We start from the raw sequence: 12378 nt of genomic DNA, 5'->3' as shown, positions 1-12378 counted from the left end.
AAAAGAAGACATACAAATACCTATATTTTGGTGATGATAAATGATAATTATAATCGTGAGTATATAAATATTATATAATTATTTTTAAAAAAATTAATAAATACAGGATCTTAATTTTTTAATAATTAATTCTATTCTATTTCAAAATTATTATATAATATTTGTGTATTTTATGATTATATTTAATATTATTTTTTATAAATAATGATATTTAAAGAGGGAGGGAGAGGAGATTTTGTAACGATGACACGTGTTTAAAAAAAATAAGGTTCTGATCCGACAGAAAGTGGTCCCAACAATTCCGCAAGAGCCCGGGGCTTATGAATTATGATCATTGGCGAACTGTCTTCAAACTCACACAATGCCATAAGTCCTGAATCAGTGGGACCCACCAATACGTAACGTCTTGCTTATTGCCACGTTTTCACTTGTCCGCCCTATATCTCCATCTCACGGGTGCATATATAGCATGTAGCTATGTACGATGGCTGACCCTATTTTTTTTTTTTTTAAAAAAAAACAAATACAAAATAAAAAACCGAAATTAATGATTTTCAATTATACTCGATATTATATTTAGAAATCCTCATATTTACTAGCGAAATCTTTTTTTTTGGCATTTGCATTCCGAAAAGAGATTTGCTGGGCATCAGCCCGTATCTACTGCACACCTTGCATAACTTTTTTTTTTTTTTTTACACTCAATGTATTGAGTGTGCAGCAGATACGGCTGATGCCAATATTTTTTCTTCTGAAAAATGTGATTTTTGAGAATCTATACTTTTGAGAATGTGACTGAGGATTGGTTTGGATTTAAAGAATGTTTTATCCATATTATTTTATTATTATTTTTTTTTAAATTTTTATATAAAATATAATAAATAATTTAAAATTTTCAAATCTCAATTCAAAATTTTTAAATCTTAAAAAAATAATAATATTAAAAAATAATATTTTAACAATATTTTATTCAACTTTTAATTTTCATCTAAAACTATCTCATCTCATCTCACTATCTAAACCAGCCCTAAACTGTTAGAAAATTATTGAGAATATAATGATATTTAAGGGAGTACTTGCCTTTAGCGGGCGGACAGCCAAGCCCCGCCTCCGCATGGGCGGATTGGCCCTCGAGCCATCTGCCTGGATGCCCAAGGTGGATTGGCCCTTGAGCCATTCGCCCATTGTCCAAATTTCAACTATTCAACGCATGATGTGAGAGAGAGAGAGAGAGAGAGAGAGGACAACTGTGGCCCGTGGGAAGGTTGAAGATTCATAACCTAAAACAAAATAACACTGTTTTAGAGAGTTTTTAACTCCTAAAAGCGACGTCATTTTGTTGGTTTTTTTAAATCTATGTAAAATATATATATGAGAAATTCTACATAGAAGCCTTATACCGTACACGTACACCTAATTAACATGTTATTTGTTTTTTTTTTATCTTTCTATCTTAATGCTTAAATATATGTTTTAAACAAAAATGTAAAAATGACAAATCATATATTAATTAGATAGATGTGTATGATATAAGACTTCCTTGTAGCATTTTATCCCCTCTCTCTCTCTCTCTCTCTATATATATATAGAAAAATGCTAGTGTGTTTTTTTATTTTATCTTTCTTAATATTAAGAATGTTAAAAAAATGTTGAAAAGAAAATAGAAAAAAAAAAGATTTTAAATACACTAGCGGTACACCCAGTGGTAACCGCTGGACGGCTCGCTAGCAGTACCTATATATATATATATATATATATAAATTCAAGCAGATGGGTGAAACCCAACCGACCCGAGCATCCACCCCCAGCACTTTCCATGGGCGGCGCTTGCCGTATGCGATCACGGCAGGCGGATGCCGCTAACAAGGACTTGGCGGGCCAAGTACGGGCACCCAAACTCAGGCCTAATGATTTTTATTGCAATATGATGTTCCTATGTTTGGTTTACTCCTAATTATCCTGGAGGAATCATTTGTTCTAAACTATATAATGTATATTTGAGATATTTTTTAATATTCTTTATTTCAACAAGTAAGAATAAAATGATAAATCAAATACTAAATATGAATTTGTTGATCAAATATCAGCATAAAAGTTCATTAAATCGAATGGCGTTCAACAAATACCAACATTCAAACGAAATTAAAAAAAGTTCATGAAAAAAATTAAAAAACCATTGACTAAAGACCAATATAATCTATAATATAATAATATATAGTAGACTCATCCATGCATCTAAGAGAACTTGAATCACATAGTCATATTTGTAGTCATCGAACAACGTAAGAAATAATCAACTTATATGTATTAGCCATTAGTAATTCTTATGTTTTGATACTTTCTAGCCTAATAAGCCTTTATAATATGTATAAAATAGGAAAAAACTATTTGTAGTTCCCAAACAGGGGCCAGCCCACGCACGCCTTACGTGGCCGAAACAAGTCGTTTCATTTGAGGCCAGATGGACAAACACACGACGTCATTCCCTTACCCCTTTCTCCTCAAACTGAAACGTTTCCTATTTCTCCCTTCACTTTTTTCTCTTTTCCTGTTGATGATCGAAATACAATATCTGTGTTGGATTATGAAATTTGAGGTATTGTTTGCATTTCTTTCTTTCTTTCTTTTTAATTATTAAGTTCTCTTCAATTTTTTCTCCTCTCCTATTGATGATCGGAATACAATATCTGTTTGGGTTCTGAAATTTAGACCTCATTTGGATACAAAAATTGTTTCATTTCATTTTATCATTACAATTTTTACAAACTCTCACATAAAATATAATAAATAATTTAATTTTTTTAAATCTCAAAATAATAATAATATTAAAAAATAATATTTTAACAATATTTTATTTCACTTTTAATTTTCATCTAAAATCTTCACAACTCATCTCACTATCCAAATGTGTTCTTAAGGTACTGATTGCGTTTTATTTTTTAAATTATGAAATTCTCCAATTTTTTCTCTTTGCCTGTTGATGATCAAAAAACAAGATCAGAGCATCCTTAAGGGTTTTGTAAAACCCATTTTTATGTAAAATTTGAAAGAAAGTTGTCCAAAAGTGCATCCAACAGATGATGCATTTCATATCTATTTTCGATTTTCCTACAGTGTTGCCGCTACATTTAGCGTGGATTGTGCACAAATGTAAATATTTATTTATTTATTTCTCTCTTTTCTTGTACTTTTTCTTCCACAACAATTTCTCTGTTCTTGTATTTTTTTCTCCCACAAAATATTAAAAAATATAATATTTAAATGATATGAAAAAAATAAATAAGCTGATGTATAATATATTGTAAAAATCGGTATGTAAAATAGAAAAAATGAGTTTTGGTGATGTATTTTAAAGGATATGATGAATAATTCATTGAGAATGCTCTTAATAGGTTATGTAAAACTCATGCTTTTGTAAAATTTAAAGGAAATAGCTCAATATAGCCCATCCAATGGATTATGTATTTTGTAACTAATATCTAGTTTGCTTCAGTGTCATTTCTACATCTATGGAACACTATTCACACTTGTATAAATATTTAATTAATTTATTTCTCTACTTTTTACTCTTTATTCTTTATTTATTTACTTTCTACTTTTTACTTTATTTGAAATTAATAAAAGATATTAAAAAGTATAATATTTAAATTATATAAAGAAAAAATAAATAAACTGATGTATGATATATTGTAAAAGTCAGTATATAAAATAGAAAAATATTTTTTGATGATGTATTTTAAAGAATGAGATGAAGAATCTATTGAGAGTGCTCTAAGTGTTAGGTTCTTTAAATATTTAACTCCAGATTATACTCTATGTTGGGATTACAATATCTATTACATCTAGAGCCACATCTGTTTAGGGATTACAGTTTCAGAATTCCTAATCTCCACTTTCCTCTCTTGAGAAGTGGAGTACTGTACCCTGAGACTATGACTCCTCTCCACATATTCGTTGTAAAGGTCACTCGCCAATGATGAGTTTGAGTCGAAAAGCTTCAATTCCCCCACAAGGGTGCATAGCACAACCAAAGCTCTTTCGTGCATGTTGATGTGGGTGGTGCGTGAGAGTAAACTCGAAGCTAAAACCAAGTAAATGGGGGTGGTGCGTGAGAGCATGGTCTGGATCTACAAAACGAGGAAAAGAGAGTGAGAGTAGAGCAACTACTTGGTTGGTGGCGGCGTCGTGGTGGAAGAGATGAGCCAGGCATAGGTCTCTTATGGTGCGTGCGGTGAAAAAGTACTCGATGTTTCTCCTTTGATTTTGGTCGACGTTATCAGCCGATGGTTGTGGAGGAGCTGGGCACGACATCGGAATTTGAACGCATTAAAAAATCTGGGTCGCGTGAGGTTGGGTAGTTGCAAAACAAATTTCGAGTTGAATGTGCGAATACAATTTGGAATTTTGCTGCATTTGGTCATTGCGGGAGCATGACATTTTGGTCATTCGACCTATGCTGACATGGACAACAGGAAAAAAAGTGGAGTATGCAGGGCCACGGTCTACGGACTGCACGTAGCAGCTCTCTATATAATATGACACGCATAATTTATAAAATAAAAATAGAGGTATATATGTCCATGTCAAATAAGAAAACATTCCTAGTGCAACGAAGATGAAGATTTCCACTTATTTAGTAAGGAAATCTCAAGTAGAAAATGGCATACATACAAACATTTTATAACCATTTACATAATTATGTTTTAAATTAGAAGTATTTATGTAAAATAACTTATAAAAGTAACATCATTTTACATAAAATAAATACATATAAATTGTTACTCTTTCTCCTTTAAACGTGAAATAGAATGAGATTCGAATTCCCATAAACGCATGGATTTTCTCATAAATTCAGATTTTCTCGTAATATGAGAATTTAAAAAAAAAACTTACACTCGTCTTTTTCTCTTTCGCTGAAAACTTACACTCATCTTATAAACATAGCCTGAAATCTAGCAAGAGGAGCGTTTATTTTGAAGGTATGAAGAGGATGCATATGACTTGCTAGGAGTAGATATCCTTTCTTTTTATCGAGGCATGAGAAAACAGCGACATCATGATATACATGTCCACTTGATAACAAATAATAATAATAATAAATGAAAGGACAAAGCTAGGAAACAAAATTAACATAGGAACATTCGGACTTGTTTCGAAAAAGTTTCTATTCCAAAATTTTATCTTATTTCATTCTTAAATATCACTTAAATATAAATACTTTTAAATTAATTATTATAATTTTTACAAATTTTTAAATAAAAAATAAAAAATAAAAAAGAATTCAAAATTTTTAAATCTTTAAATAAACAAATAATAACAAATTATTTTTTAATAATATTTTAATTTTATAATATTTTTTATATCTTTTTTTTAAAATTACATAAAACAATTTAAACTATTTCATTATTATTTATAAATTATCTTATTACTATTTATAAAAAATAATTTTAAACATAGAGGATCCATTCTGAAGATGGGTCTTGATGATTTTTTTCTTGATAATTAAGAAAATATTTTTTAAATAATACTATAAATTTTATCTTTTAAAAAATACTTAAGAAAATAAAAACAATAAATAAAAAAATATTATAACTTGTAAATAGCCATCCTCGTGCTAACAAAACTCTTTATAAAATTACAATCTCATCTCACATGGGATAATTGTCCTTATTTCGGCTCCTCGTCATCTATGTTGTCTCATACAAAGGTGGCTGTGTTTGTGCCACGCTATCCACCTCTTTTTTTTAGAATTCTTTTTCACTCCAAAGAATATTCCCCATGCACTTCCAAAATGTAATTCCATCTTATCCTTAAAAAAAAAAAAATCATAAATTAGATCAATAATCATCTTGTTAATAAAAACTAAATTTATAAATTAGGAAAATAAAATTTAAAAAATAACACAGAAACAATTATTTTCAAAACTTAAAATAATTCCTATTTTTATAAAAAAAAATCCTAAATTTAAAAAATATTTATATTATTAATAAATTTTTACCCATTGTCAGAGTGAAGCAGGCCAATGAAAGTGTTATCTTTTTGTTTGAAAGAAGAGGAGGAGGGGTACAGAGTACGGGTAATGAAGGAAAGCAGCAGTAGGCATCTCGTTCTCAGGTCACTGTCAATGAACATCAGTGTCAAAGGGCTTAAACCCTTTATAATAATAATAATAATAATAATAATATTGCAGCACAGTGGGGCTTTGGAAGCAATACTGCAGTGGCGTTAGGTCAACAAGTAGGAACAGTTTTTGGATTCTTCATCTGCATGCTATCATCCACATGAAGAGTCTCTCCTTCTAACTCAAAGAAACAAAAAATCTCTCTCTCTCTCTCTCTCTCTCTCTCTCTCTAAAAAACTTCCTTAATTGTGTTGTATGGACCAGATTTCAACACCTCTTCATCCTTTCCCCTTTAGCTTTCTTTTCCTTTTGGCTTTTTCTGCAGTTTTGGGTCTCCCCAGCTCGCCCCCACCTTCCCTCTGATATCTGTTCTTAATTGGGACATATATAGCTGCATATATGCATGGCCTCCCTCCTAGTTAGTTTCACATTCCCTGGTCTGGTTTGAAAGAGAGTTCTATTTTATTCATAAATGATGCTATATATAGAAGAGGTTGGAGTTTCAATGCTTGCATAATTTGTAGAGTATTCATGATGTTGGGCAGCTCGTGAAGTTGAGTCTTTGAATCTTAGTTATAAAATGTTTTTATAACATTATGAATTGGCTGCTTTGTTCCAATTCGCCATTAACAATCTTGATGTGCACATTATTTTGTTTTTTGTTTTTTTATACCTATGATTAGTAGTATTGATTGTGGTTAATTTACTTAGTTTATGAATTCAATTAAAATTTTATATCCATAATAATTAACACAAAATACATACTCGCAGCCTCCACGTGTTGAATCTGAGTCTAAGATTCTGTTTGAATAGTAAAAATATTTCATCTCATCTCATTTTATTATTATAATTTTTTCAAATTTTCATACAAAATATAATAGACAATTCAACTTTTTTAAATTCTAAAACAATATTAAAAATATTACAAAATAATATTTTATTCAACTTTCATCTTATCTTACCTCACTATTCATGGTTTTGGTAGCCAAACATGACCTATGTTACAAAATCTTCATTGCTGAACCAACAATCAACAATAGCCACTTTGCATATATGGGTCAAGAGTTCAAAATCTTATTCCCCCAAAATAATTTTCTTTGAACCATCTCTAAGGTTCGTGTGATGAAAGATTACACATTTCCAAAGGACCGACAGGCAAAGAAGTCCTCAATATCACTGTCAAGAGAATTAAAAGAAAAAAAAAAAGTTTAAATAATTGTCTTCCCTACCTTTCTTGATGGCTTACCTAAAAGTATAGACTATAGATAATTAAAAAAAAAAATTGCATTTTTTAAATTATTAAAACATGGAATATTGCATGTGTTCTATAATCTTGATATTATATATTTATAACAAAACAAAATTAATTATGTCCAATGACAGCAACATGGGACATTTGGAAACACTGCCATCAAATGTGGGGTACACTTATCTTATGTTAATTAAATAATGAATAATTTTTCACATGAGCTATTATTTACTATTTCACATTCCATATTTTATATATAAAAAAAAAAATTATCAGATATAGAGTGTGAAGGTGAATAGTGACTGCTATATAACAAAATCCTTAAATAATTATGTCATCCATCATGTTTGGATTTGTATCAAAAAATCCAAAAAAAAAAAAAAAAGGTTCAATTTTGTTGAGGCAAAAAAAATGGCATATTGTAATTTAGGGTGAGCAAAAACTTCATTAAGAGGGCCCAAGCTCCAATTTTCTTTCCAACAAAAGATCCTAATGAGAATGTTGTTGACAATAAATTGAATGAGAACAGAAACTGGGAAATTGGAATCTAGTTGATGGGCCTTCTTTTTTTTTTAAGCTTTAGGAGTATAATGAACTACTAAGTGCACAGTTGCTGGATATCACTAAGAGAGGAGAGGAGTTTTGGAATAGTTTGATTGATTTGACAAAGGAACTCAAGCTTTCCAGTATCTTCTACATGGGCCCAAAGTATGGCCCATTATTATTACTCTTATTAGTATCTGTTGTGACATGAAGTAGGGATGGAGAAACAGCATCAGGTTTCAGTTCAGCCATTCTTATCTTTTGCTATATAATATATATATATATATATATTCATTCATCTGCTGTTAAGTCTCTACCCCCTATCAATAAAGGAAAGTACAAGCAATATCGAAAGAAATTTATAAATTGAAGCGGTTTCATATAATACGTCAAATTTATTTTATAATAAAAAAAACTTTACACCATTTAACTTATCATTTTACCCAAAATCCCAGTGGTAAAAAAAAAAAAATTGTTTTGGATTTTTGGAGATATGCTAAGAGTGTCCTGTTTTTTAAGAGCCCAATGTGTTGGGGCAATGAGTTGTAAATAAATGGAACCCATCCTATGCATGAGGTGGTGGAGCTTGGGGGCCTTGTTTAGGGTAAGGCAGGCTCCTGGATCATGGTCTTTATTTATTCTATCCAGAAATTTTGGGCCATAGCTTTGGGTCATTCTTGAAACCCTCAATTGCTTTCTTTTTGTTTACCATATGTTCAAACTCGTTTATTAAAAAAAAAAAAAAAAAAAAAAAAATTCGAAGAACCTTATTTGTAAAGTAAAACATATATTAGTACTAAGAATCTGTGTAGATGCTAAGAGTAGTTCAGATCATCTATAAATAATAGTAAAATAATTTATAAATATTAATACAATAATAATAAATAATAATGAAGTAGTCTGAAAATAATTATATTCTTAAACAGACCCTAAGTCTCGTATATATATTTTTTATAATAAGTATTAAGCCTAAGTTGAGTGAATTATAAAATAATTATATTTATAATTTCCAATAATTTATTTGAAATCTAACACAAATATTTATGTGATTTTACAAATCACAGTAACTTGTTCTAAATTGTTCATTGAAAATCAATAACTCTATTGGTTAAAAGGATTGTTTTATATTACATAAATCTCCTTTTTTGCCCACTAAATTATTATTTTTTTGCATTTATTTTTAATTCCTTCATGTGTTTGGCCAATAGAGGTTAGCTATGATTCTAAGAGAGGTTTGGATAGTGAATTACGATGAGATGAATCGAGATAAAAGTTAAAAATTGAATAAAATATTATTAGAATATTATTTTTTAATATTATTATTGTTTTAAAATTTAAAAAAGTTGAATTGTATATTATATTTTGTATGAAATTTTTAAAAAATTGTAATGATTAGATAAGATTAGTTGATGAGACTTTTATATCTAAACCGGACGAAAAGAGATACTTAAAAAATATTTTTCTTCATTAAGGGCTTGTTCTTTTTAATAATAAATTATGATCAATATATTTGATATCTATAAAAAATGGCCAAAAAAGGAAAAAATTGACTACGAATATCACTTGACAAGTACCGACGTCGTTTTAGCACCACTGACTGATTCGAAACAAGCCGCGAAAACGAAAAAACCAAAAGTAAAAGTAATTAAAAGAAAAGAGCGGGTGCCACGTTGGCAATCCGCGTGAATGCACTTTCCACCAATAAGCTCTTACTCTCACCGCCTATATAAACACAACCTCCATTTCTTAATCAAGCACTGCCTTTCTTGCCATCCACCAACAAAGAGAAGAAAATCGCAAAGGAGCTAGGGTTAGGGTTTTCGGTGGTCTATCTCTTTTACCTCTTCGTCCGGTTTTCGATTAATCATCGTTGAGATGAGTTCGACGGGAGCTGGTGGTGGTGCGTCTACCAAGGGCGGTAGGGGCAAGCCGAAGGCCTCGAAGTCTGTGTCCAGGTCGCATAAGGCTGGTCTTCAGTTCCCGGTGGGGAGGATCGCTAGATTTCTCAAGGCTGGCAAGTACGCCGAACGTGTTGGTGCCGGAGCTCCCGTCTACCTCTCGGCTGTGCTCGAGTACCTCGCGGCTGAGGTTCGTTTTCTCGCATTTTGGTTTCGGATTTGGGTTAAGTTTGGTTTGATTTTGATTGATGGACTGAAATTGCGTTTTTGTTTTTAAATTTTACATTTTTATTTCAAAACTGAGTGGTTGGTTTCTTACGTTCAATATCTAAGGGCTTGGATTGGTTTGGTTTTGATTTTTATAGTTCCAATTTGATGGTTTTCTTGGTGTTTGGATTTTGTAATTCTGGCGTAGGAATTGAATTTTTATTTTGATTAATTAGGTTTAGTATCGATGGTTAACAATTAATTAGGGGCTTCTGTTGATCTCTGTTCATTGGGTCAGATGTCGATCGGTTTAGAAAAAATATATATTTAGTTTTATTTCTAGGTCATTGATATTGTTATGGTTTCTTTCATTTTATGTCATCTGTGGAATCAGATTTGTAAAAGAAGGCATTAAGTTTTAATTTTTCGGACGTTCAACTCATTTCCATCGTCATGGTTGTATAAACAGGTGTTGGAGCTTGCTGGGAACGCAGCGAGAGACAACAAGAAGAACCGAATTGTGCCGAGGCACATCCAGCTTGCTGTGAGGAATGACGAGGAGCTGAGCAAGCTATTGGGGTCTGTGACCATTGCAAATGGAGGTGTTTTACCCAACATCCACCAGACTCTTCTGCCGAAGAAGGTTGGCAAAGGCAAAGGCGATATTGGATCGGCTTCTCAGGAGTTCTAAGCACTTTCAAGTCTCCTTCGTATCACAGTGTGTAATATATACCTGCTATGCAATTTTGTACCCGAGTTATTGGGATTTTTTGTTCTTGTTAATGAAATCAATCAAATTAGCTTTTTGATTCTGTGCCTTCGAGGCTTTCTAAATAATGTTGTCTCGTTTCATCTTTCTTCTCATCCTTGTCAAGCAAAGAGTGTATTTGAGAGAGTTAAAAACATAAATGACACTCCACTTACCTATCCAAAGAGTGCACTTGCCTGCATGGAATTACAAATCTTCATGTTAGGAACAAAAAGCTGATAGATTTTTTAATTAATGCCGAAATGGGTCAAACAAGTAAAATCGAGTTCGTTTCAGACGCTGTTAAGCTCTGTTTTGAATCCCGCAAACTTATCTACGGCTTTAGCTAGATGATTAAAAGAATTCGAGCAGACAATAATTCAGGAAAATTGGACATGTTCAGCCCCCATGATAGATAATCTTACATCTTGCGGAGTAACCATTTAGATCACGAAGAGCAACATAGCAACTAGGAATTGCAAGTTAATAATTGACATTTTTTTCTTAAAAGCACACTGTCCACTCTCTTCGAGGCCTGACCATTTACCCATCCTTCGACAGACCTAAAAGTAACAACTATGTTAGATGCCAGATGGTATGATTGGATCAATGGTCAAACAATAAAGAAGAAAGATCTAAATGCATAAACCGTGGCATTTTGCTGAAACAATGAAGGGAATTCTATTAGTTCTTCTTATCAGCACTTGAGCGCTGTTATAACTTATACAGACACGCACAGAGTTATGATGTGATAGCTGGCAGCTGCTGTATTAGAATCAAAACTTCTTTCTAGTTTCTTTATTAGCGAGTTCATGATATAAGATGTGTGGCTGATTGCATTGTTTTTATTTGCTTCTGATTTTTACCACCTTCCATTTTATGCATGTTTGTGCAATTGCAGGAAAAGTTACTCAACTACAGCATGTTGCAAACATATTGCATTTCACGTTGCTCTTGAAAACATCGAGTCCCTTTATTTGAGCATTGAGCCCCTGGCAACTTGTATTTTTTCATACTCTCAACAGATCCTCATGCATGGCACTGGGAGGTGTGGCAACTGATCAGTATCGTTTTATACGGAATTGCTGAGGGAGGCCTTACTGACAATGAAGCCATGACATAGTTTTGTGTGCAAAGACAGGAAGAGAACCATGCTACTATATATATACATGTTATTTACTGAATTTCTCTGTCAATCATGGAACAGTTAGAAACGGTACACTTGTTTCACGCAGAAGAAAATGGATTTCTCAAGTTAGATTTTCTGTACTGGATTAGCAAAAGCTGAACTTGCAGAAACCATGTCCATAGAAAAATCAGTAAGGTCATGCATTATTATGCTCAGGAATTCAAGCTCCATTCACATTTTTCTGAATTTCATCTTGGATTGTGAAATTTTGTTATACAGAAGAACTCAGAAGGTAGAAATTCGATACAAATTATTTGAAAATTTTTGGGTATTCTATGTTGTGAATGATCGTGCGTCCACCTATCATGTTGTACTGAGAGTTACATTCTCTTTCTGTTAGCAATAAAATATGGCTTTAGGACCATCATGTTATAGAAGTTATTGCAGTTTCAGACTACTGAATTATGTTATTATGGGATAATA

The 12378-nt window shown here is 31.7% G+C and overlaps 1 protein-coding gene across 1 annotated transcript; it reads left to right on the top strand.

The window, feature by feature from the left end:
* The first annotated feature begins 9665 nt into the window (after positions 1-9665).
* On the top strand, positions 9666-10852 carry LOC109011049 (histone H2AX-like). Its single transcript, XM_018992068.2, has 2 exons — positions 9666-10001; positions 10488-10852. The coding sequence occupies exons 1-2, from the start codon at positions 9789-9791 to the stop codon at positions 10707-10709; spliced, it is 435 nt and encodes a 144-aa protein (XP_018847613.1). The 5' UTR covers positions 9666-9788; the 3' UTR covers positions 10710-10852.
* The last annotated feature ends 1526 nt before the right edge of the window (positions 10853-12378 follow it).

This window comes from Juglans regia, chromosome 11 (genome assembly GCF_001411555.2).
Source record: "Juglans regia cultivar Chandler chromosome 11, Walnut 2.0, whole genome shotgun sequence".
Taxonomy (NCBI): domain Eukaryota; kingdom Viridiplantae; phylum Streptophyta; class Magnoliopsida; order Fagales; family Juglandaceae; genus Juglans; species Juglans regia.
This window is presented reverse-complemented; position numbering and strand designations above follow the sequence as displayed.

Bases quoted from the DNA above. Each gene is read 5' to 3' on its own strand.
- LOC109011049 (XM_018992068.2), top strand. From the start codon at position 9,789: ATGAGTTCGACGGGAGCTGGTGGTGGTGCGTCTACCAAGGGCGGTAGG. The intron at 10,002-10,487 runs GTTCGTTTTCTC...TTGTATAAACAG, and splicing joins TCGAGTACCTCGCGGCTGAG to GTGTTGGAGCTTGCTGGGAA.